The sequence below is a fragment of the Ochotona curzoniae genome, unplaced genomic scaffold (genome assembly GCF_017591425.1).
Source record: "Ochotona curzoniae isolate NIBS_2020 unplaced genomic scaffold, NIBS_Ocur_1.0 contig_2927, whole genome shotgun sequence".
Taxonomy (NCBI): domain Eukaryota; kingdom Metazoa; phylum Chordata; class Mammalia; order Lagomorpha; family Ochotonidae; genus Ochotona; species Ochotona curzoniae.
The window spans coordinates 7,638,761-7,664,312 of record NW_024465654.1 but is presented as its reverse complement, the minus strand read 5'-3'; the positions used below and the strand labels follow the sequence as shown (position 1 = coordinate 7,664,312).

Here is a 25,552-nt window from a genome sequence, read left to right as displayed (position 1 = left end):
ATCCCTGGTTCTCCTGCTCACCAATGGGAGCTGCAGCTTATTAGAAGGGTGCCCACTCCCAGCCCAGGATTTTGCACTTTCCAGATGGTTCTGCAGTCTAGCTTGACAGGACTTCCCATTGCTGCCGTTTGCCAGTTAAAGTTGTGGCAGAGCCCAGCCAGCCTGCCCTTACTCTGGCTCTGGATGCACCCGTAAATATAGTCGGTTAGTCTAGCTTGGCTCTCCCCCTAACCCAGTCCATATTAGGCCAGTGGGTGTTGTAGGCCAGCCTGGCCTGGTTTGCCCTCAGCCCTCAGTCCCAATTCTCTTGGCCCTTCCGCTCACACTCCCCCCCCCCCCCCCGATACTCCCGCCCTGAGAGGTCTTGTATGTATTGGTGGGAGCTGCGGGCAGTCTGGCATAGCCTGTCTCACCTTGGCATTTAGCAGTGGGTCCTGTAGTCTAGTCTAGGCCAGCCAGCCCCCAGTCTGGCCCCAATGTGAACTGACCGGTGTTGGCAGCCCAAGCCAGCCTGTCCTGCACCCTGCCCTGGTTGCTCTGACCCAGCCTGGCATAGCCCATTCACTGTCTTGGCCTTTGCCATCAGATGCTGCAGCCTGCCCTGGCCTGGGCTGACACATGTCTCAACTCGCGCTGGTGGGTGTGCAGTTTAGCCCAATTGCTAGCATTGGACCAGGCCACAGTCAGGAAGAACTAGGAATTCCATGGGGGCTCCCAATTGAGTGACAGGAATCCAAGCATTTCAGCCATTATCCGCTGCTTCCCAGGCGCAAACACGGGAAGCTGGGTTGGAAGTGGAGTGTCTGGGACTAAATGCTGCACTTTGATTTGAGTTGTGCACGTCACAGGTGGCCTAACCATTGTGACCCAACCCCCACCGCTCTTGGGAGGATTTTCTGATGTCCCTTTTAGAAACAGTAGTAGCTGTTTAGTTGCTTTTCTTTGTTTCCTTCCTTCCTTTCTTCTGCTTTTTCCCCCCCTTCTTTTTTTTTTTTAAAGATTTATTTTTAAATTTTTTGTTGGGAAAGCAGATATACAGAGAGAAGGAGATGCAGAGAGAAAGATCTTCTAGTGGCTAGTTCACTCCCCAAGTGATTGCAACAGCTGAAGTTGAACCAGTCTGAAGCCAGGAGCCTCCCACGTGACTGTGGGGTGTCAAGGCGTTGGGCCATCCTCTATTGTTTTCCCAGGCCACAAAGCAGAAAGCTGGATGGGAAGCAGGGCAGTTGGGATATAAACTGGTGCACATGTGGGATCCAGGCAGATGCAAAGGGAGGATTTAGCCACTAGGCTACCGTTCCAGGCCCCAGCAGCTCTTTTGCTGTTTCTTCTGGGCTCAGTACTGACCTGGCAGCCACACTCAGCAATGCTTAAACACTCGGATTTGGGCCAGCTGCTTGGGACACCTTCAGCCCGTGTTAGAGTTCCTTTGGCATCCTGGTCTGCCTGTCTGCCAGTGCATTTGGGAAACAGCAGATGGCCAGTGCCTGGTGCTGACCACAAGAGACCAGAAGGGTTTCCTGAGTGGTGCCTTCAGCCTGGTTGCGATAGCCATTTCAGAACTGAACCTGCAGGTGGGAGACTTCTCTTTGTCTCCCTCTTTGCCACTCTGCCTTAATATAACAAAAAGGTTAAAAGAGATGCAGAGTTTTAAGAAATATTCAATAAAAGAAGGCAAAGAAAGCAGAATTGGTAGATATCAGGAAAAAAAAGTAAAGATAGGTAATTGTTCATAGACCAAGGTGGTAAAACTCATGTTAAATTCTGGCTGACATTCTAATGTCTGCTGGGAGCTTGTGGAAGTGTTAATTAGACCATTGACCATGCTTTCAGGATAGTTAATAAAATGCATGTGTATAAGATACTGTTTGGATGGATAAGTAATCTAAAGCCAGTGAACAAAATTAACATTTTCTCTTAATATCAATTTTTTTTGATGTTTACAGGGGAGGAATCTCTGGAAAGGAAGGTGTCCTGACTGCAGGAGATCATGGCTTGAGTGTGACACACGGTAAGGGTCTTTTTGCTCGTGTTTCCACCTTTTCCTGGTTTTGAGTTGAGTGGTTGCACCAGAGCTTCAGTAGTGACACGCTGGCTTGCAGAATAGTAGAGCACAGAACGTGGTGGAGAGTCCTGGGCAGTGTTTATTTGTGTCTAAACTTGAGTTTCCTGGGATCATTTGCTGTTGCTCAGCTGGGTGGAAGGTGTGTGTGTTTCTGGGAGTGGAGTGGCATTCTCCCAGTTGGCGTGCTTGGTGTTTGGCACCCTGACTGTTGCTGACCTCCCACTCAGTATGAGCACCCGGAGGAGGAGCTGCAGTGCCTCTAGGCCAGTGGCTTGTAGCAAGGGAAATCTGTAGCAACACGACATTAACCTCAAAATTCTAGGAGCTAGTAGTGGTTTGACCCTAGAACTGCACTTCTGAGTGGAAACTTTGTTTGCAAATGAAGTGCTTCTGACGTACTCCACCAGCAGATAAATCCCTCTGTGAGCCCAGGTATGGTTTGTGGCGAGGCCTGGGCAGAAGCCCCTGCGTCTGCTGAGGCTGCGCTTGGTTCTCGGCTGAGCAGCACTTTCCTTAGAGCTGTTGGTTAGCCGGGAGGTGAGTGTCTGAGGTCCAGGCCAGCTTAGAGGACTTTAGGGGTAGATAAACTAGTGGTTAGCTAGTGAACTAGAAAAGAGTCATGCATTTACTGTATTTAAAAGTAAATACCTTTTTTATGCATGTTGAACATCAGATTGGGTTTGTTGGTTGCTTCTTCGGATTGGTACTAACAAGATCTGGGCTTTGAGTCACAAATTATTAAGTGTAAATTACCTTTGATAGTTTTCTGTTACATTGGAATTGAATTAAATATCATTTTGTTTTGATCTCTGTACTGAAATAATTAAAAGAATGTTCCTTTTGTTAACAATTCTGGACGCAGACGGCCTTTGTTCTCACTCTGTGCTGACTGGTCACCCTTTCCTGCTGAGAGCCTCTGCTTGGGGATTCGCCATCTGATACAGGATCCTGGGAAGACAGATTTACAGAGAGATCCTTCATGCACTGGTTCAACTCCCAAGTGGTGCAAAGGCTGGAGCTGAGCCGAGCTGAAGTGAGGATCTTCTTCCAGGTCTCCCACATGGGTGCAGCGTCCCAAGGCTTTGGGCCGTCCGCGACTGCTTTCTCAGGCCACAAGCAGGGAGCTTCGTGGGAAGTGGAGCAGCTGGGACTTGAACTGGTGTCCATGTGGGATCCTTGGCGCTTGAAGAGAGAGGACTAGTTAATTGTGCCATTGTGCTGGGCCCATGACTGACTGTTGTGGTAGATAAAATTCTATTATAAATTTTCTGTAGAGAAGGTTGGCGTAATCTCATTTATTAATATGAGTTTACCACCACAGTGGTTTTTTAATTCTGTATCTCTGTTCTGGTCTTGATTTTAGAAAGTAAAGCAGCAGATTAGTAGAGGCCATTTCTAAGAATGTATGATTCTTTCTGAGTTGAGGTTTTCTTTTACTTAGAAAAATAAATGACATCTGAAGCCACGTTAAGACATTCTACAGGATGCCTTAAGCCAATTTAAGATTGGATAGCTGGGGCCCGGTGCAGTGGCCTAGTGGCTAAAGTCCTCACCTTGAATGTGTCAGGATCCCATGTGGCCACCGGTTCTAATCCTGGCAGCCCCTCTTCCCATCCAGCTCTCTGCTTGCAGCCTGGGAAAATAATCGAGGACAGCTCATAACCTTGGGACCCTGCACCTGTGTGGGAGACCCAGGAGTGGCTCCTGACTCCTGGCTCTGGATTGACTCAGCTCCAGCCATTGTGGTTGCTTGGGGAGTGAATCAGTGGATGGAAGATCTTCCCCTCTGTCTTTCCTCTCTGTATATCTGACTTCCCAATAAAAATAAATAAATCTTTAAAAAGAGTGACTGAATAGCTAAGTTAAACTTTTCTAATTAAAAGGTTAACATTGTGTAAGGCCTGTCTGCTTAAGCTGCTTGCAGTCCTCTGTGCCTGTGGGTCTGAAAGGACTCCGAGAAATCCCTCCGCGCGTGGAACAGCCCAGTGAGCTGACAGTGTGAAGAAAAACAGCCCCTCAGTCCTGAACTTCTCCCGAGGTCACGGTGTCTCCTAGGAAAAGCTGGACGGTGTTGATGATAATTTATGTGGATTTCTGTGTGCTTTTGGTGACAAGGTGGCTAAAGGTCAAGCAGAATGGCAGAAAATGTTAACTAGAATTTGAGACTTCCAGTGTCTGGGTGCTACAGTCCCTCATCCTCCTCCATGGCAGACTCGCCCTTTCGTTGTAGTTTAGGTATAACAAGATAAGATGGGAGACTTTCACAGTGTGTAGGTGCAGATCCCACTCTGAGATGCAGCTGTGTGCGTGCTCGGTCCCAGCTGGGAACGGTGTTGCTGGCAGGTAACCAGGTCCTTCTGTGTTTGTGCAGGAGCCTCTCCACACGGTGACGCAGGAGCCAAGAAGCCTGTGCGGGCAAAGGTGAGTGAGGTTTCCAGTACCTGACTGGGTGCCTCGGCGTTTCACAGTGCCGCGTGACTCTCGGGCGCATGCTCTGGAGGCGTTTCCTTGGCTCTCTCTTTAATTGTGTCTTGCTTTGCTAGCTGCGACGAACAGGTCAGTGTGGAAGTTTCCGGAATTGTGTCTCCGGTGTCTTCTCTTGGGATGGTCGCATTGCAGAGGCTCCTCTTACCCACCTGGCCTGCTGGTTAGTACTGTCTACTTTCGAGAGATACAGTTAACACTTGAGCTTTCAGCATTTTAGTTAGATTTTGGTGGAAATTTAAATTTGGGTTTCCAAGAAAATTATGAAGCCCACTCTTCCGCCTCCCCCTGTCCTGGTGTTTAAACTCGTGTGCTTGGTTTGTGGAACAGAAACTAACTGCAGACAGAGCTGGCTGCTGCTTTCAGTGACTGCCTCCGCACCGAGCTTTGTCTTGTGAAAGTTCTAAAGAAGCTTTGTGCGCTGGACGGAAGGCGGGGCCTTCACAGTGAGGGGGTCGTGTAGACGGAATCTGGAAATCACAGTTAGTTGAACCAACCAGTCAGAATAAAATGATGTGGTTAGGTTTTAGAGCTTGACAGGGTAGCAGGGAACCCATCCTAGTTACTTAGCCTTTTGAAAAGCCATTAGAGCCATTTTCTGGTTGAACTAAGTGTGCCCTGCCTTAGTGTTACTTTTTGCAGCTGTAATTTCTCTCAAACTCTTAATCTGAAATAACTTTTGAAATTTCAGTTATTTCAATAAATCTAATTTTCTGATATAAAAATGTCACTTATTTTAAGAATGCATTGATTATGAAAGTGTTTAAGTAAACACGTGCTCGCGGGAAACTGCTGTTCTTGATGTGAACCCAATGTCAGTCAGAAATATTGGGTGTTCTCATGGCGTTGCACAATTCGTCTTTTAGTACAGAATTGATAGAAGTCAGCGAAGTCAGTGAAGTGATAAGGCACAAGAGACGAGAGCTGGGGCTGTCGTGGTTTCCTGATGCAGTCCTTGGAACTGGAAGGTGAGAGAAATGAAAGTGTTAATTTGCTAATATGACACCTCATTTTCAGTGTGTTCCTCCTTAGAGCCGTACAAGTCATACAGAGTTCTGATGTTTGACGTGCCCAGGGAAGCACCCCATAGCGTGTTTCCTTGTGCAGGTGTTTCTGTGCTGGACTGAGTCAAAGGACAACACTGGACACCAGGGCCTGTCCTGACTGGGCACCCCATTTGCCCACTGCTCTGCCTGCAGGGCTTGTCCTGACCGGGCACCCCCATGTGCCCACTGCTCTGCCTGCACAAGTTCAGTGGTGCCGAGACCTCGCCAAGCCCCACCTATATCCACTCTGCTCTTGGGGTGACCTGTGTCCTGGATTCTAGTGTAGTCTGGCACACCCCAGACCCAGTCCACACCCATGCCAGCGTGTACTTCAGTCATGTCTAACCCTGTTTGTCGCCCTCGTTTTGGCGTTTGTGCTCACCAGTGGGAGCCACAACCCAGCCAGGATATCTTTGTTGTTGTGCCTGGCCTACCTCCCCCGGAACTAAACCAGACACCCTTGCTGACGGTGGAGCTGCCTTGGTCAACACGCAGGCCCGAATCACATCGCTACAGTGCTGTCTATAGCCCACCAGGGGAGTTCCCCAAGGTTCTCCTCCAGGCCCACTCCCAGACCCCATTTTCACATGCGCCAGCAGGTGCCTGGGCCCTGCCCAGCCTTCGTGCGAGCTGATGGGTGTTTTGGCCCAGCCTTTCCCACACCCTGTTTTTGGGGTGCACTTGCAGTTGCTGCTGCCTGACCTAGCCGGCCTTTTTCAAATCCAGTCCGCATGAGTGTGTGTGTGTTTTGGGGGAGGGGGAAACGCGGGTTTCTGTGGTCATGCCTAGCTCAGCCCATCAACACCCTCAGCTCTTAAGGTAAGCAGTGCAAATTACAGTTCCACAGGGATGAGCCCACATATCCCTGACAGAATCTGCCCCTGGACTTGGTCCTCTCACATGCTGGTTAGTGTCGTGGCCCAGCCCAACGTGACCTGACCCCTTGTTCTGACACTCACTGGTGGATACTGTGATGTAGCCGTGCCAGGCAGGCAGCTAGTCCTAGCTTGAGTGTGTCTGGTGGGTGGTGGTCACTGGTGGTCAGTACTAACTAGGTCAGCTCAGGTTTCCCATGTGGGCGGGTGCATTGATTTGACCCAGAAAGGTCCTCCAGGTTCCCTCCTCGAAAGGGCTCAGACTTGGCACCCTTGCTTACCTGCAGGTACAGTGGCCTTATTGATGCAAGGCATCTGGAAGTCATTCCTTACCTGCAACATACTCCATCAGTGGTCCTCCGCTCTCCCACACACTTATGCCCTCTCCCCTGCTTAATCCACAGTCCCTGCGGCCGAGAGTGCGTGGGTTCCCCAGCCCAGTCTTCCGGTAGGTTGGCATGCTTGCCAGGAGATCTGCCTGCCCACTAGGAACCCAAGTTCCTGGCACATGTTCTGTCCACCCAAGATCCCAGGCCAGCATACTAACCTAGGCCTCTCACCTGGTATCAGGCACATGTGGAAACCCCCTGGCTGGCTCTGCTTGCTTGACCATGAACCCCAGGCCCCTGCAAAGCCTCACTCCCAAGCCCCCAGAACTCGCCCGTGCTGATGGAAGCCCACTCATTGATTTTCAATCTTTCCCAGAACCTTATCTTATTCTGAATGAAGTAGCTATTGTTAGGAGTCCTAAACTGAGCAGAGAGGACTTGAAGGAGCTGACACAGGCAGCAGGTGGGAATGCAGAAATTGTGGAGGATTGTCCACAGGCCTGTCCAGACGCAGGGCGCTTTAAAGGGCCTCCATCCTCAGAATAAGGAATTCTTGCGAGACAGACAGCACAGGCTTTGCTGGTGACTCTCGGGTCACCTGGAGACGGGCAGAGGATGTGGAAGTGGGGGATGCTCTCTGGGCAAGTTGCTGGGTCCTCATTCAAGAAGGGGCTGCAGCAGATGTGCACGCAGAGACCAAGCTGGGTTTTTATACAGTGGTGGTGATGGGAATGGAAGGTGCAGCAGCCCCGGTCCTGCTTGCGGTGGCCGTCCCTCTGCCTGTTCTCAGGCCTGGCTCTGCCGTGGCTTTCCCATCCCGTGTGTGCACAGCCAGAACGGCAGCAGGCATGGCTCTGTTCCTGGGCTCCCTACTGCCTTGTTACAGGCCCAACTTGAGTTCCGGACTCCTGGTTCTGCCCTCAGTAGCTCCCAAATGTTGTGAGGGGTGGAAAAGCTCTGACTCTGCTTTTTTAATAAATAAAAAAGGAATGAATGAGTGAAAACTTCTTAACAAAAACATTGCTTACCCGCAAGTACAGTGATCTTGTCTATGGAAATCCCCTAGAAGTCATTCCTCACGATTTAAATTGTAGTATTTAAAACAGAAACATTTCTTTGTATCAGATTATCCTCATGTGTTTGCCAATATTTTATCAGAGAAACATGCTTAAACAATTTTTTTCAAGGCTGTTATTTGGTGTGGCGTTTGACCCCCCCCATGTCTCGTATTGGAGTGCCTGCATTCCGTTTCCGGCTCTGGCTCTCATTTCTGGCTTTCTGCTAGCACACACTGTGCCGGAAGTCAGGATGGCTTAAGGAGCAGCAGGTGGGAGTCCGAGCCCAGGCCGCAGCCCGATCTGCCAGTGGCAGTTGAGTCAAGCAGATGGGAGCTGTCCGTCTGCTTCTGGCTTTGTTTTTACGTATGTGTCTCCTTGCCTGTCAAAGCAGTCAGTATGTAACTTTGTTTGGTAGCCATCTTTAAATCATTAATAACCTGGAATTGACTTTTTAGGTACTTGGGGTGTGCTTCATATTTTTAACCTATTTTGGAGAATTGATTATTTTATAAATTGCTGATTTTTCTTGGCCATTTAGACAGAAATGTCTGTATTTTGTTTTGTGTTTTCAGAATTGGCTTTACACCTTGGAGTACTGAGACAGGAACCCTTCCTGTCATTTCCTCCTTATTGCCAAGAGCTGTGCTTCCAGCACGTCCCACTTCTTTTGAAAATTTTGGTAAGCGTAATGAAATAATTTTTTTTAATTGTTGCTACTGATTTTATAAAAGAAGAGTATTAAAAACTGTAAAATAAGGTATAGTAGTTCCTAGTTATTTTGATAAATACTTACACAATTTAAAAATTGTTCTGAGTATATTCATGGATTGGAATATTATCAATCAAGAAAAGAAGGAGATCCTATCACTTGGTGAGCATGGATGAACCCGGTAGTGTGATGTGAGCCAGGCGCAAGAAGCGGGGCAGAGTGTTGTGTTCCCTGGTTGTGGCCGGTCAGACTTGCTCTTGCAGAAGTCCGGGGGGGAAGGTGCTTGCCTTACCTTGGGAGTTAGGGCTGGTCCTGGAAGGGGTGCTGGTCAGCGGACGCAGCCGGGGCTGAGTCGGAGAGCTCTGCCGTGTGGCGTGGGCACTGTGGGTAGATAGCCATGTGTAGAGCGGAGACATTACACACTGGAGACCCAGAGTTGGCACTTCCACCATGGTATGTGCTAGAACATCCTACTGTACACAGAAAATGCATACCATTTTATTATGGATCAAATAATTGATAAAACATGGTTGTGACTAGGAAGTGCATTGTGCAGAGTTGGCAGGCTCAGGCTGTAAGGAACTGTACGGGCGTCTTTCTGATGAAGGCCCGCAGAGCCAAGCCATAAGAACTCTCAGTGTAACATCAGTTAAGGAAATATGGACAGGTGGTTTGAGTCCTTTTCATGGACAAACTTGACAGTTTTTTCTTTTGCCTAACAAGGAGCAGTTATCGGCTCTGGTCAGTTCCTTTAAGTTCCAGGCAACGTGGGCTGTTTACCAGTTCCTTCCTTATTGTAGGGCACTGCTGACGCTGCTGAGAAATGTCAGTAGTTGTGCATGCTGCATAGTTTGATTCTCAAGTATCTTGTTTCACTCTGTTGTAGATACTATTTTATGCTGAAATTAGTTAATTCAAAAATATTAGCTAATCCAAGCTATTATTTGATCCTGCAAATGAAAAGGACAGTAAAGCACATTAAAAATAATTTTTAAAATATTATTAGATTTTTCTTGCAAAGGATATGCGTTAGCGCAGACCCAGGAAGGAGAAGAAAAGAAGCAAGCTTCCGGTGCGGCGACCACGAGAGGGTCGAGACGGAGGTCTGCAGGAGCGACGCCCACGAGGAGGTCTACACGGAACACTCGCGTGGACACAGTCAGCTCCTCCCAGAAGTCTCCTGTGTCCAGTGGCTCTGGCTGCGATGCCCCAGGCGGCAGTGATCCTCCCGTCAGGGCGTCCCCTGCAGCCGAGTCTGAAAAGCCAGCGAGGCAGGCTGCAAAACGGAAGCCCGTCAGGAGGGCACGGAAGGCTCCTCTTTTGAAGAAGAAGCTTCGGAGCTCTGCCCCTCCTCCTGAAGAACCAGCTTCGGGGGACTCAGTGGATGAAGAAACAGCAGAGCCAGCTGTACCACCTGTGCCGGAGAGAGAAGCCCCGTCCGATGCGGAGGCGAGTGCCAGTGCTGAGCAGGCACAGGCAGACGGCCAGGCTGCTGAAGGCTTGAAAAGCCCCAGGGAGCCAGTGGAGGGCTGCGAGGACCGTGCCGAGCACTGTGACGCCCAGGAGCAGGCAGAGTGTGCACAGGCAGACGGCCAGGCTGCTGAAGGCTTGAAAAGCCCCAGGGAGCCAGTGGAGGGCTGCGAGGAACGTGCCGAGCACTGTGACGCCCAGGAGCAGGCAGAGTGTGCACAGGCAGACGGCCAGGCTGCTGAAGGCTTGAAAAGCCCCAGGGAGCCAGTGGAGGGCTGCGAGGACCGTGCCGAGCCCTGTGACGCCCAGGAGCAGGCAGAGTGTGCACAGGCCACAGCATGTGCAGCAGATCCTGGGGAGGACCTGATGACACCTGCCCGAGGAGGTGAAGAGGCTGCCGTTGAGTGTTCAGAAAGTGGGATGTCTCCCTGTCCAGTTGCGGAAGGAGACGATGCACTGGAAAGTCAAGAGCTGGCAACTGCACCATCTGCCACTCGGCCCGAAGACGGCTGTGCGCCCTCGCAGGTTCCAGGGGAAGGCCAGCAGCCCGTGTCTGCTCCTGAGGACACAGGGCTACCGAGTGCTTTGCTGAGTGCTGTTGATCGGGAGGACCCCCCAGGGAAACCAGAAGAGCTGGAGAAGCCTGTGGGAGTGTCTGCAGAGGAAGAAGTCACACAGGCAGGGGACCCAGAGTCTGGCGAGAGCCTGGGGGGTCCCTTGGTGGCGCGCACAGAAAGTGGAGATGCCGGAATAACCTCAGCCGATGATGCGCCAGAGAGCGAAGGTTCTCGTACTATGCAGGAGTCTGAGAATTCGTTACAGAATCATCCTAATGCTGAACTGGACACGTCTTCAAAAGAAAAGGCTGAGCCTGTGGCTGAGGCTCCGCCACGTGTGCAGCCGCCTGCCATGGGCGGGGAGGAGACCAACGAGGTGGTGCCCCGGGGCTGTGACTTGCTTTGCAGTGACCGCACTGAGTCTGAAACTGAGCCTTCGATAGATGTTGATCATAAGCAGCTGAGTGAGGAATGTGTGGCACACGGTTCTGGAAATGACCTGCCACCTTCTGATGCTGCCAGTGACAAGGCTGACAGAGTGTCTCAGCCGGCCGGGAGCCCTGTAGAGGCAGCAGCGAAGGCCAGAAAAGCCCGTGCTCGTAGGTCCAGGTTCCATTCCCCATCCACCACGTGGTCTCCCAGCAGAGATACTGCCCAAGAAAAGAAACGCGTGCAGTCCCCTTCTCCCAAGAGAGAAACGGAGAGAGAGGACAGGGCGTGTCCGTCACTGTCTCCTCAGAAAGAGTCTGCCAGGGGGCGTAGGAAATCTCGCTCTCACTCCCCAGAAAAGGGTGTGTCCAGAGAAAGACGGCACTCTCCGTCTCCAAAGACAGAGAGTGCTCGGGAAGGCAAGAGGCCTGGCTCCGCGTCCCCGTCCCCGAGAAGGGATCCTTGCAGGGAGAGCGGGCGCTCTCGGTCCAAAGGGAAAGACTCCTCCTCCAGGGAGAAGTCCAGGTCCCGCAGCAGGGAGAGAGAAAGAGGCAGCAGAAGGTGGTCCAGATCCCGTTCGCGGTCGCCGTCAAGATCCAGAACAAAGAGGAAGGGCTCCTTGTCCGGGAGGAACGACAGACACGGCTACTCTCCCCGGTGGAAAGACAGGTGGGCCGGTGATGGCTGGCGATGCCCACGAGGCAGTGGTCGGTACAGAAAGGACGATCCCGAGAAGCAGAGAGAAAATATGAGGAAAGAAAGAAACGAGCTCAACCCAGGAGTTGATGATCCAAGTTGTCCTGTCAAAGTTAGGAATGACCCCAGCTGGGTGACAGAAAAAATAAACTCTAGGCCTGATCCTAGGACCAGACACCCAGAGAAGTCACAGGAGTTTCACTGGGAAGAGAGTAGGAGTGAAAATTCTGGGAGTTCATGGAACAGAAACTTTGGTTCCGGTTGGATGTGTAACCGGGGAAGGGGCCACCGGGGCAGAGGCACTCACCGAGGCCATTTTGCTCACACAGATCAGAGTGAAAACAGGTGGCAGAGTCGGAAGCCCCTCTCAGGGAGTTCAAACAGTTCAGGGGACGAGTCTTTCAGATTTGCAGATCAGCAGTCCTATAAGCGGAAAAGCGAGCCGGAGTTCTCATTTGACACACCGGCAGACAGGTCCGGATGGACGTCCGCGTCCAGCTGGGCCGTGCGGAAGACACTGCCCGCAGATGTTCAGAACTATTACTCCCGGCGTGGGAGGAGTGCCTCGGGCTCGCAGTCGACATGGATACGACAGGAGGAGGGAACAGCAGACCAGGGTAAGGTTATTCTCTGCCCATGGTGCAGTGGGTGTGTGCGTGGAAGTGGTAGTTAACCTGTAGTGTCACGCCCCCTGCTTCCCAGTCTTGGATCCTGGCTCTTGTCCCCATCTTGGCACGCCCTGAGGGCAGCTGTGATAGCTTCATCTTGGGGCTCATGTCACCCCCATTAGAGACCTGAATTGATGGAGGAGTGAGTGGCAGTGGATGGGAATGCCAGAGTGGGTGCTGTTGTCCTGCCTTGTGCCTGGCTTATTTGGCATTCAGGGAATGAGTAAGTGCTAGAAAAACTCTGTCATTCGGCCTTTCAGATATAATGAGAATATAATAAAATTACGCAACCTGAACCCCTACTGACTGCAGGTCAGGGTGTGTCATGTGGGTCAGTGTACACCGCAGGTCAGGGTGTGTCATGTGGGTCAGGGTGTGTCATGTGGGTCAGGGTGTGTCATGTGGGTCAGGGTGTATCATGTGGGTCAGTGTACACTGCAGGTCAGGGTGTGTCATGTGGGTCAGGGTATGTCATGTGGGTCGGTGTACACTGCAGGTCAGGGTGTGTCATGTGGGTCAGGGTGTGTTATGTGGGTCAGGGTGTGTCATGTGGGTCAGGGTGTGTCATGTGGGTCAGTGTACACTGCAGGTCAGGGTGTGTCATGTGGGTCAGTGTACACTGCAGGTCAGGGTGTGTCATGTGGGTCGGTGTACACCGCAGGTCAGGGTGTGTCATGTGGGTCGGTGTAGACACTTGTGTCTTCTTGGCCTAACTCTGGTTGTCACATTCTAAAGTCTCTTCTGTTTTTATGACAGAAGTGATGACTGAGACGCTTCTGTGTGATTAAAGACTCTGTGTTACTTTGACCTGTTAAAGTGCTGATTGCAGAGGTTGATCATGTTGGCGGATGGTCTGGTTAGAAGAGTGTTGCTTGTGACTAAGAAGTGGCCGGAATCGGTGCAGCGATGCAGGCGTGTGGCCGAGCCCCTCTTGAGCATGAGCAGTGCTGCTTCTCTGCCGACAGAGATGGACCGTGTGTTCACGAGCCTCTTTCCTTTTGCTAGATTGTAACCTCAAAGACCAAACAAGCCAGCAAGTGGATGGTTCCCAGCTGCCGCTGACCACGCTGCAGCCGCCCCTGCAGCCGCCCCTGCAGCCGCCCATGAGCATGGTGCAGCCCCAGCCTGTGAACATGTACCCCTACCCTGTGGGGGTCCCGGCTCCTCTGCTGGGCATGCAGCGCGGCCCCTTCCCCATGCACCCACAGCTGCCGGTGCACATGCATGCCGGGGTTCCTCTGCTGCAGGTGGCCACTCCTGCCGTTGCATCTCAGGGACCACCCCCGCCCCCGCCCCCGCCCCCGCCGGCTCAGCAGGTCAGCTACGCGGCTCCCCAGCCCGAGGGGAAGCAGCTGCAGGTATGTCTCCCGTGGGCTCACAGGGTTTTGTTTTGCATCGAGGGCCTTCCCTGCATCCAGTGGCTGTGGGGTCATGTTCCCTTTGCCCTCCTTCCACAGAAGAAACCACGAGGCCCATCCCAAGGCCGTGCTCCCTGGCTCTTGTCCCACCCATACTGTTCTTGTCCGATGAAGAAGAGCAAAGCCTTGAGCCAGCCGGACTCCAGGGGGGCTTACCTTTCTCACGGGCTTTTGGGCAAGGTGGGGTGGTGGTGGGCGACAGCCTCGTGGAGAGCGCTGTGCTCGGCTGCACAGGAGGGCAAAGGCCCGACACCTGTCTCCTTGGAGTGTAGGGACCTGTGCCCTGCTCGGCGTAGGTGTGCCCTTCAGGAAGTTCCTGCTTCAGGAGCCAGGAAGCCGGGCTCTAAGGCTTGGCTCTCAGCACCTCCTATGTTGAGTGATGCTTTCCTTGCCTGGAGCAAACAGGGCTTCCGGCGTACTTCTCTCCGGGACGTTACTGGGTGTACTTCACTTCATAGCGATCTTAACATATTTTGGGTTTTAAGGGCATCCCATATTGGAGCCCTGTCTCCGAGCCACTTCCTGCTCGTGCTCCTGAGGAGGCATGGGTGCGGTCCCAGTTACCTGGAGAGGCCTCCATCAATGTCTGGCCCAGCCCTGGCTCTTGCAGCTATGTGAGGAATGAATGACAGGTGACAGATTCTGTCAGTATGCCTTTGAAATCCATAAATTAATCAAATAGCCCTTTTGACGTAAATGTCCTGGAGACTTGCCTCTTTCCTGTGTGCTCAGCGGTCTTTGCGGGTGAGGGTGTAAGCCGTGCACTAACGGACGGTCACTCTGCTGCAGGCTCTTCCCAGTGCGTCTCACGGAAGCACCAACATGGGCGCAGCCGTGCTGCCTGCCCCGCCAGCAGCCCCAGGAAACGTGGGGACGGGCCCGGGCCCGGGTGCTGGTAACACCCCGTCGTCTGGCCACGGCAGGGCCTCTAACGCCGCTGGGAGACTGGCAGACAGCAAAGGAGGTGGCACGGTGGAAGCCAGCGCAGACAGCTCCAAGACAGACAAGGCAGGTGCTGGCGGAGAGCAGCGTCCTCCGTGGCGGACCAGGGCGGGAGCGCCAACTTCCCTTGGCATTCCTGACGCGACTTTGTTGTTGGGATCTTACATGCTATTTCTCTTTTGAAGAATTTTGCCTAGATGCACCACTCAATGAATTACTGGTAATATTTCATAAATTTGGAAGTGATTGCTATGTGTTCATAAGCATTTTATATTTCTCTAATATTTCCAGAGGTCCTTGTAATATCAGTATTCACTGTTTTTCATACTTTTAAAGAAATTTTTTGAAGCTATGTAATTGACAAATAGTGATTACACATTTTCTTCTCATCAGAAATTACAAATTCAAGAAAAAGCTGCACAGGAGGTAAAATTGGCCATTAAGCCATTTTACCAAAATAAAGATATCACGAAGGAAGAGTATAAGGAAATTGTCCGGAAAGCAGTGGATAAAGTAAGTGGCTTCCGCGGCGTGGCCGCCTGCTCTCAGTGACCGCCCCTTCTCAGGAAGGAGGTGTGGGTTTCAGTTGCTGGCGCGTGTCCGCGTGGGAGGGAGGAGAGGACACGGAGCGTGGGCTGTGCCTGTGAGCTCCCTGCGTAATCTCGCCCCTCTTTCCCAGGTGTGTCATAGCAAGAGTGGAGAAGTAAATTCTACAAAAGTGGCAAATCTGGTAAAAGCCTATGTAGACAAATACAAGTATTCACGGAAGGGGAGCCAGAAGCAGACGCTGGAAGAAGCTGTGTCCGCCGAGAAGCACGTGGGCTGAGGGACGCTCAGTCGGACGGCTCAGACTTCTGCCAAGTGCAATTTCAACTCGTACCGCTGGCTGGGAATCAGACGTGCTGTGATTGACATTTGGTTTTGATAAAATTATTTTTTTTAATGTAGGAGATCATGATTTCTTCTAAATAAATACAGTTCTACACTGCAACTTCTCTCTGCTTCCCCCACCCCTGGCGCCCTTCCCACCGCAGGCAGAGCCCGAAGTCGGGGGTGGCGGGGCTGTCGCAGGGACCGTGCGGCTTGGGTGCTGGGAGATGGGCGGCCCTGTGCGCCGGGTGGAGCCCATCAGTAGGAATGGCCCAGTGTGCTGGTTTTGAAAAAGAAATATATATAATACATTTATTCTGTCAGGCTAAGAAATAAATATGATCTTTATGATTCTCTTTTAATTATAGAAAGCAAATGTTGTATTATCATGAAAATATTTCTAAGATGAAGTAGAGTAGCCACTTGCAGGGTCCTGGTGTGTTGTGGGAGTGTGCACCTCAACAGCGGCTGTGGCAGGAAGCAGGATGGTCACAGTGATGCCAGCCCCTCGTGGGCGTCCTGCCGGGCACGGCCCCCGCGGCCCCCAGGGATTGCTGCCTTCTGCCACGGGCAGCCGTTGGTGCTGGATGGCAGTGGGGGCAGTTGGAAGTCTGACGCTTTTGAAGACCAGTTTGAGGAAAGTGGGTAGAGTGACATGTCTGAGATGTCCGGATTGGTGCCGAGTGGCGTTGGGGACTCGGTGTCGGCCTGGGCGGCACAGATGCACGGCTGTCTGCACTGGGGAGATCTCGGGATGTCACACAGTGACATGTCCCAGTGCGGTCCAGCTCGAGAGAATAGGATGTGAAAGGGGAAGATTAAATAGGCTTTCAGGGCCTAACGATGTGTAAAGTGGTGTAGCACCATGTTTTGATTGGCATAATGAAAAAGAAAGATTGCTTCTGTGATAAAGGTTGATTCCAGTAAAACCTGGAGCAGGTTCAGCTCCCGGGTGAGGTCCTAGTTGCTGGGGGCTCACGGGCAGGGGCTTCTGCCTTGTGTGTGGGCTTTTAACAGGTGTGATGTTTTGAAATGCTGTGTGCGTCCGGAGCTTTGTTGGTGCAAGTGCCCAGGCTGGTTCTGTTGGCGCTTCGTGTCTTACCTTGCCGTGGTCTGCTGACATAGATCTTCTTAGTAGAGTTTGTGTTTTGATTTTGGTGGAGAAAGGAGGTGGGGGAACATTAAGACGTCGTTTCAAGGACCAGTCCACACCCCTCAGCAGTCGGTGTGATTGTGTGAACTCGACTGGCTCACATTGCAGGGTTTTGCAGTGATGGCTGCGCCGGAGCCAGTGAGCACCTGGCACTCTTGCACAGTTCCTTCCTCTGACGGTTGAGCTTTTGCAGACGTGGGGAGTGGTCAGCAGATGAAGCCTCACGCCTCCAGGGACGTCCCTTGCGGCCATTTCCCTGCCCCGGTGTGTCCCACAGCTAGCTGGGGCACTTCTCCAACTGCATTTAAAATGGCTAATGACACATGCAATTGGATTATATCTCAAACTTTTTAAACTTCGAAATGTTGAAGAAGGAATTAGAAAAAGCATGCTTTAAAAAGAAACAAATATCATTTTGACATTCCCATTCACTTTTCCTCACAGAAACTTTGAGTAATGTTTGCATGTGCACAAAGCTTACCAAAAACATTTTGTAGGCCTACACATCTCACCTGTGTGTCAGGATTCCCGGGCGTCTTCGCTCTGAAGTGCTGGCCTCGGGCGTCATCGCACGGACCGGAGGCTGTGGAGAGCCGAGAGCTCTGGGCCTGACTAGTTGCCCCCAGTTTCACATTGCAGAAGTGCTGCCCCTTGCCGCGAGGGCGTGCCTGTAAGGCAGTGTGTGCCGCGTGCTCCTGCGCGCCTGGCGCCCAGGCCAGACGCCATGCTCAGGTCTCAAGGCTGGAGTGCTGTCTGCTGAACTGTCTTCTTCAGCCAAATGCAGTGTGTCCTGTTGTGTAATAAATTGTTTTGATGAAGTAGTGTCTAAGATTTTAAGGTTCCCGGGGCCTTTTGCCCCTGCTGTGGCCTGGGCACAGCCAGTGCTCTCCCGCCCCCCAGTGCAGGGCCGCAGCAGCAAGTGGGCTGCAGGGAGAAGGGACCAGAGCCCGGATGGAGAGCTTCCTAATTTTCCTAAGTAGTTTTGGATAGCGTGCTTTAATGACAGTGCAGTGTTGCTTCTCATCAAGACCATCATCTGCTCATGGACATGAAGTTTTATTTTGAATGTAAAATTGACAAAAGAGCACAAATGAGATTGATGTAGAGATCTTTATTTGGGATACTGTGGGGACATTGATTCCTAAAAGTAGACTCTCTTGGTCAGCCACTGGTCATTTTCTCATGAAGTAGTGAAGCCATTTGAGGCGCCCCCTGTTGAACTGGCTTTCCCCCGTGTGGGCGTGCCCACCTGTGCTCCCGCCCGAGGCTGGCACCTTGCACCTGCACAGAGCAGGGACTGCTCTCCTTCATGATGCCTGTGTCTGGTGGCCCTCCGTCGGCAGGTGGAGTTGTCCGAGCAGTGCGTTCACTTGGGGGGTGTTTGGGAGTCCTCAGGTCATGGCCCCCTGCTGACAGCATGCTGGGCTCACTGAGACAGGTGCCATGCGGCCGGTTAACCTTACATAGAGCCCAGCTTGAGTGATTACTGTGGCTGAGGCAGCTGTGGGCTGTGCGTGATGCTGAGGTGATGCGGGCTAGCACGTTCATTTTCAGGAATTGTTGGCTGGGCGGATTATTCTGTAGCTTGGCCCCCTCGATCATGCTCCTTTAATTCCTATCAAAGCGTCTGTAATCAGTTTATTGTTCTCGCTCGGCCTCTGTCTGCCACGTGTGTGCCAAGGTTTCCTTGGCAGTCCGTGTGGCTCCAGCCGCACTCCCACGGCTCAGTCTGAAGTCGTGCGCACCCGTGTGTGGCCTGGAGCCGCCACGGAGCACTGCTGTGGTTGACTCCGCAGACAGGAGCGCCGCAGCGGGATGTGGGAAAACAGGTGCCTGTTCTCCCACTGACACTCCTCAGCGGGGCCAACCTGGGCTGGCAGCAGCCACGAGCTAGCAGTGGGCAGGACAGATGTGCCACAGTGGCTGCTGGCAGCACAGAGCAGCTAGGCAGGTGTTTGATTGCTCAGCATTTTCCAGTGCCTCAATTAAAGGTGTTGGAAACGGGCCTCCAGCTGTTAACGTGGTAAACTGTGACAGAAGGGCTGCTGTCTCTGCTCTGACAGGCCTGGAGGTCTCAGGGTGTCGTGCAGCTGGCTGAACGTGTGCACATGGACAGCACGCCAGCACGGGGACGTACACAAAGGGAGGCCAAACCTCAGGTTACCAGCCCACATTGAGTAGCAGGAGTTCTTCCTAGGAGATTCTGGATTCCTGAATTTCCTAGAAAAATGATGACCAGCACAGAATTCCTCCAGGATTGCAGGATTCTGTACTTGGTCTGAGGCGGGCCCCTGAGGACTGGCTTGTGGCCTCGTCCTGGGAGGACAGAGGTGATGGGTTTCTGGTGGTCACCAGGGGTCTGGAAGCTTAGGGAGGCCCACCTGGGGTCCTGGCATGTCCCAGGCTACTGTGAGGCGAGTGCTGTGCAGTCCTGCAGTGCTTGGTGATTCCTGTCCCATCTGAAGAAGGTTGGCGCTATGGCTGCCAGGCTGGGCCACACCCAGGCCCCCAGCCCTGGCCAAGGACGTGGCTCAGGATCTGCACTGCGGGCCCATGGCAGCGTCCCTGCTGGCGCAAACCATGTGGGCTCTGCCAGTCTTAGGAAGCTGAGGCAGCAGGCCCCGCCCTTTCCCGGGGCATACTGCTTCCAGATTTTTGAACCCTGCGCATGGAGCTGTGAGCTGGGCTGCTGGTGAGGGCAGCAGCCAGCACAGCGCTGTCACATGTTGGTCTCTCCCTGAAGTCCCTGCTTGTATTCCAGCCACTCTGCTGGACCACAGCTGGCACCGGGCTGCTGGTGGACTCTGCCGTCTGCTTGCATTGCGTCTTCACATTGATCTGAAAGGTAGGTCCTCTTACCAACCTTGTTTTAGATCTGAGGATGAGTCTGAGGCCCCGTGTCAGCTGTCTCCCGACTCCTGGCTCTCCAGGAACCTGCATTGATAGCCACACTGCCCCTTGTGGGGTCCATGTCCTAATCCCTGGAGGACAGCTTGTGGCCATGTACTGCTGGGAGCTGAGGAACTGCCCCTGCTCGCCCCTTTGTCAGCACCAGGCCTTGAAAGGGATCCCTGCTCCTTGTCCCAGCACAGAAGCCCCAGCCTGGCCAAGCACTAATGAGCAAACCAGGAGCCTGGGGGAAGCTCCCTGGGCAAAGGTACGACCCTAGTAAGAAGCAGCTTGGAAAGTGGGAGCTTGGGTACGCAGAGGGGTGTTGATGGTTGGGGTGCAAAGCTCTGTGTGCATTTTAGGTCAGAGTTTTTAAACAGCAAGAGGGCTAGGACACATCTGTCTTCTAACCAACTGTACCAGTTACCAAAGCCTGAGGAAGTGTCCTTTTGGTGGTGTGCAGCTTGCAAATCGGCCGTCAGGCAGCTGCTCAGAGGACCCGGATCAGCCACGAAGCTGTGTCCCCAGTGGTAAGGTCTCTGGTCAGCTCACAGGGTGCCACTACTGGCACCTGTGCCGCTCCTTCCCCCGGGGTATTGCGGGTCTGTGTCGGGGAGTGCTCCAAGGGCAGCGCTCCACGGCCCTCAGCTTGGGTGCTGAGAGTTGGAGGATTCTAGGGAGCTATAACCTGGGGTGGGGCCCCCGGAAGAATGACTGTCCAGGAAGCAGGTGGCTGTTGTAGCTGTGTGCTGGAATATGGGAACAGTGGCGGCAGCTTACTGTCCATGAACTGCTCGCTCACACAGAGGAAATCCCGGGATTTCATGCCCTGAAGTTAGTAGATGCCACCCGAATGGGTGTAGTTGGCAGAGCTGAGGAGTTAGAGGGAACCCTGACAAGGGTGGCAGGCCAAGGCAGCAAGTCCAGTAAGGAACAGGTGGGGTCTCCTGTCCACGCCCACCCCGTCAGACCAGCACCCTGTCTAGCAGCTCCTTACCAGCTGGGGCCTCCAGCTTGTGTGTTTAGCAAGTGCTGCTAAGCAGTGTGAAAGGGCACAGGGAGCCCAGTCAGTCCCTCCCCGGGGCCAGGGCACCAGAGGTGGGGCACGAACTGGAGGAGCGGCTGCGGGGGGCTGTAAATGTTCTGAGTGCGTCAGGGGTTCGGGTCCGCAGCTCCCTTCCTGGGCCAGCCCTTCACACGCACTGCTCCTGTATAGGTGGCTCTTGAATACACGCACCCGTCACGGATTGTTTCAGAAGGAAACACCACGTCTTCAACAGGAGGACCTGGCCATGCCGCCACTGTGTGTGCTGAGTGCTCGGCCACGGGCACCGCGTGCTCCCTCGCCCACGCGTGGAGGTGAGTGCTGAGCCTGACAGAAGTCACTACCTGAAACGCTCTCATTTAAAAAATCATTTTTATTATTGTCATTTTATGGTTAAAAAAACATACACAGCCTGACTATAGAGTAATGAGACGGGTTTTCATGTGTGGCTTAGGGTACCGGGTCTCATTAGCATATAGTCACATCCTGTCTCAAGCCTGGAAGAAAAATATGCCTTTGCTATATGATTATCAATTTTGTTAGTTAAAATTTATTGAGTGCTGACAGAGCACTAGGCACATATATAACAGAATTGTACAGCCTCTATGTTGTATATTATTTACATAGGTTTTTCCCCCAAGGTAACAGTAAAGCCTGTATTTAATTTACACAACTGTAGACGGAAGTAACAGCACTGGGAATGAGCAGGTCCTGGCACGAGGAGCACCTTGTCACGCGCGTGGGCACGGGAGCACTCCGGCCCGGCCCAGTGGTCCGTGTTCTCGGGGTTTCCGGCGGCGTGAGAGCAGATGGCCAGGAGGGAGGCCGACAAGCCGAGTTCTCTTGCTGCCAGGGACCACCGTGATGGACATGTCACATCACAGCTACAGCCTGCAGTCGGAGTGGAGAAGGGGACGTGGAGAACTGCTGTTTCTACCCCTGCAGCCTTGCCTCTCTGCTAACTGCTACCACAAACACCGATGCGATACAAAATAATGAGAGACAGATTCCAGAGTTACTGGGTAGTAAACCGAGCCTACAGCCCCGACCTTGGTGCTGGTGTGGGCGGGTACAGCACGCGGTCACGTGAGCTGTGGGCGTTTGACAGTCCTGGGCCTCCTTGGCTGACGGTGGCTGAGCTTCTCCAAGCCGTCACTTGCAGACTGGCCGGTGCAGTGCCAGGAACCCCTCCAGGTCTTCTGATATTGCTTCTATCCAAATTTTGAAGGAAAAAAATTAACGTTTTCAAAAACTCTGCCTCCATATTCAGTTTGTAGATTTGATTTCTACTGTTTCTCAGGGTTTCAGGCCAACGCACAGGATCCAAGTTACAAGAATCGGTGACCACTGCTCCATCCCGAGCCCGCCTGCACCGAGTCCTGGGGAAAGGACACTTGCAGGTCAGCCTCCCGCGGGTTCCATGGTGGGTCGGGTGGGACTCGCGCTCATCTGCTCCGTCCCGCTCGGACAGAAACGACAGCTGACCGCAGCACCTTACCTTCAGTTCAGTTAGGACTCCTGATATTATTCTGAAGCTATCTTAAGCATACTCAGAAATGAAGGACTCAAGAAAATGTTCAGTCTTTTATTTAAAAACTATGAACAGTCACCAAAGTAAATAAAGCCATTCTAGAACAGAAACTGTCAGGTCCAGATGTCGTAGTGTGCACCCTAAGGACACAGCAGGGACGGTGGTGGGAGGTGCCCACGGCGTGGACGCTCGCCCAACAGCAACGGGCAGTTAAAACGGTACATTTCACGCTGGGAGAGCTGCGGGAAGGGCAGGTTGGAGCAGGAATGTGGTGCAGTATTAAGAATGGAGAATTAGACAATAAACCCCGCACTCTAGGAAGATAGAAAAGGAGTGGAGAGTTGTGCACAGAATGCATCGACGCACAGCAGAGAGCCTGTATAAAATCCCATGTATTCAAACCAATTTACAAATACAAAAATTCTGCGCAAGCCCAGAGCTTGCACAGGACAGACGCTTACCATGGGTACATGTTAGGGAGAAACCAAAAAATACCTCCAAAGAGCTTCTACAAAAATGACATGAGATATATTATTCCATACTCTTTCAGCCAGCAAAATGAGTTCTACAAGGTGTATAATACAAAACAGGAAAAACAAAACAAAATCACAGTCCCACAAACTGCCTGTACAGCACGAGTACCTTGCGGGTATTTACAGGATCTGGCGAGCAGCCGCCCGGTCACGGGCCACGGGCAGCGCTCCAGTGGCTGCCGTGGCGCCACGGAAGGAGTTCCTTCTATTCACAAGTATTTACAGAATCTATTCCGACTGGTAAATTTTTATGATAATAAATAAGTGAAAATATATTGGCTCAAGTAAGAAAACCAAGCTACTGATTTCTAAACAAAACACACAATCCATAGCTAGATACTGGTGCCCCCTCTGAGACTGGGGGTGAAGTGTGCTGAAACTTTTTTTTTTTAATTATTCAAACCAGCTTAAATGGTTTTGTAAATATAAAAATGTGCTCCTTTTTGGATATAGATAAAAATATTTAATGCTTCTATTTCATCTGCTCGTGAAAGGTTTTACAAGATTCCATGTATGTTCCAATGTGGATGGTACTGAATTCTGACCACAGCGCTTCCATCAGGACGTCAGGGCTGGTGGGCGTCCTGCAGACGAGCTGGCTGACAATCCCCACAGCAGTTCTTTCTCCTCTTGGACTTTTTAAAAACAGAACAAAGGGATTCGCTCAGAGATCAGAATACGGACTTCCTCTCAGCTCACGGAGGAGTGAGAATAATTCATTCTATGTTCTCTGTTCCATGAAGACGTGGTGCTTCCTTACCAGTGTGTGAAATGTGTCTGACTTGGAGTCCCCACTGTCCCAGCGGGGTTTCACTGCAGCATCTCCGAGTCTTGTTCTTGCTCTTTGCTCTGCACTGTGAAGTTGAGTTCGTAAAGGCATTTGGCAAGGGTGGAGGAAGCTTCCATGTTGCTTATAGCAAGCACGGATAGGTTGTTTTCATGTCTCTTTAGCAATCTGGAAAAAACACAAGAGTTGTCAGTCCCGAGATCACAGCGAGGACTCTGCCTCCAGGATTCTGCAAGTTCAAGATCAACACCAGCCAGGCCACACGAGCATCGCTCCGAAGCAGGCTGGGGCGCCTTGCTGTCTCTGCTCCACACTTCCCTCCTGTAAGTAAGGAAAAGCGGCCTGGCCCCACTCGGTCCTCATGGGCACCCCAGGATGGAGAAGAGCTGGAAGGGCGGCCGGACACGGGTTAAGGCTGGGCAGGTTCCTGTGTGACACTTCTGTCTGTACATACAGCCTGACCAAGGTTAGGGTGAAGGGTGGAGCAATGATGCTGTTTAGGAAAAAACTAACACCGTGAGAGGACCTAGGGACCTTTTATGCCTGTGTTGGAATAACCAGCCTGAAGAGGAAACACTGCAGAAAGCAGTTTGTGGCAGAGACCCAAAGCACAGTGTAACATGCTGGCAAAGCACGGGAAAGGACAGCTGCCGCCGTGGGCGTCCCTGCTCCTGGCATCTGGCAAGTGAACCGTACCCATCCTCCATTCTTGACCAACTGGACGTCCAGCTGTACCTGGTTCTGTGTTGAGCTGAGCAGACGGTGGCAAGGAGAGAGCTGTGAGTTGGTGCTGTGTCACAACAGGAACATACATGGCAGAGGTATCAGGGCGACACAATGAGCCATGTAGGGCCAAAACCCAGCATTCTGACAGAACAGGATGTTCATACTATGTCACTGGCAATACCAAGTCCACCTGCCTGGTGGGGCGGGCACAGAAGGACTGCACGGTGCCCTGACTGAGCTCAGCATGTGTGCACAAGTGCTCTGTCTACTCTTTCTGAAAATGAACTTGGAAAAAGCCCTGAATTCATTTCTCTATTTCAAACTGTGTTTCTAATCTCCTGTGTTCCTTATTTTTGAGATCAACCTCTTAACAGCAGGATAACTGATACACAGTATTAGAAAATCCAATTTTGGGTACAAACTTCCAGGAAAATGCACAAATTTATCTCCATTTCTTCCTCACACAGCATCACGTGAGGAAGAGCCAAGAGCTGCCCCTGCCAACACTACTATTTGGGGGAAGTCGGCGAGGCCAGCAGGGTCTGCCCCCTGGGCCCCACAGCAGGGCCTGCACACGACCAGAGGATTCAGGAGCAGCCGTACTCGGTTTCCTGGTTGCTCCACTGCAGACCCCGCTTTCGCTAATGCACTTGGGAAAGGGGCGAAGGATGGCCCACTTCCTCGAGACCCTGCACCTGTGGGGGAGGCCAGCAGAAGCTTCTGGCTCCGGGCTTCAGCCTGGCCCAGCCCTCATTTCTGTGAGCGTACGGGGAATGAGCAGCTGTATGGGAGACCTCTCTCCCCTGCCCCAACTCTGCCTTTCAAATGAATAAAACCTTACACAGCCAGCAGCAGCTCCCACCCTGCAGGCCCCAGCGGCTCCTGCTGCCTACAACTGCTCTGCGTGCTGCTGAGGAGGCCAGCCCGCCAGTAGCTGTCACTCCTGCCTGCCTCCTGCCTCGGGCCCCGTGTGTGGGGCAGCGTTTCTCGGTTTTCTTTAATGCTGACCTAGCTGCACAGAGAGTGAAAGGATGCCACTTTGCAGAGCTCAGGCAGAGGGAAGACCACCTGCATGTCAGTACTGTACAAGATCCACACTGCGGGACTGTGCTTCAGGCCAATGGGTGACTTCTCACCGGACTTGGGACACTGCACCGTGAGAGCAAAGGGGCCTTCCCTTGCGTCTGAACCTGCGGGTGCTTGGGCGCACACGTACACACACACACGTACACACACGTGTACACACACACACACACACACCCCCACCCACCC

General features: G+C 52.3%; 2 protein-coding genes across 7 annotated transcripts in view; one reads left to right on the top strand and one right to left on the bottom strand.

The window, feature by feature from the left end:
- The window catches only part of SCAF11 (SR-related CTD associated factor 11), a 48,211-nt gene extending 32,474 nt beyond the window's left edge, over positions 1-15,737 (top strand). For all 3 annotated transcript variants that reach the window (XM_040978929.1, XM_040978926.1, XM_040978928.1), the window contains 10 exons: positions 1,947-2,011; positions 4,437-4,486; positions 4,609-4,712; positions 5,416-5,517; positions 8,430-8,536; positions 9,573-12,335; positions 13,392-13,744; positions 14,594-14,812; positions 15,140-15,259; positions 15,426-15,737. In XM_040978929.1, coding sequence (XP_040834863.1) covers positions 1,947-2,011; positions 4,437-4,486; positions 4,609-4,712; positions 5,416-5,517; positions 8,430-8,536; positions 9,573-12,335; positions 13,392-13,744; positions 14,594-14,812; positions 15,140-15,259; positions 15,426-15,572 — 4,030 coding nt within the window. In that variant the 3' untranslated portion in view covers positions 15,573-15,737. The remainder of the gene's footprint in view (positions 1-1,946; positions 2,012-4,436; positions 4,487-4,608; positions 4,713-5,415; positions 5,518-8,429; positions 8,537-9,572; positions 12,336-13,391; positions 13,745-14,593; positions 14,813-15,139; positions 15,260-15,425) is intronic.
- Positions 15,738-22,274: 6,537 nt separating this feature from the next.
- ARID2 (AT-rich interaction domain 2) overlaps positions 22,275-25,552 on the bottom strand; it is a 94,822-nt gene continuing 91,544 nt past the window's right edge. For all 4 annotated transcript variants that reach the window (XM_040978922.1, XM_040978923.1, XM_040978925.1 and 1 more), the window contains one exon: positions 22,275-23,722. In XM_040978922.1, coding sequence (XP_040834856.1) covers positions 23,578-23,722 — 145 coding nt within the window. In that variant the 3' untranslated portion in view covers positions 22,275-23,577. The remainder of the gene's footprint in view (positions 23,723-25,552) is intronic.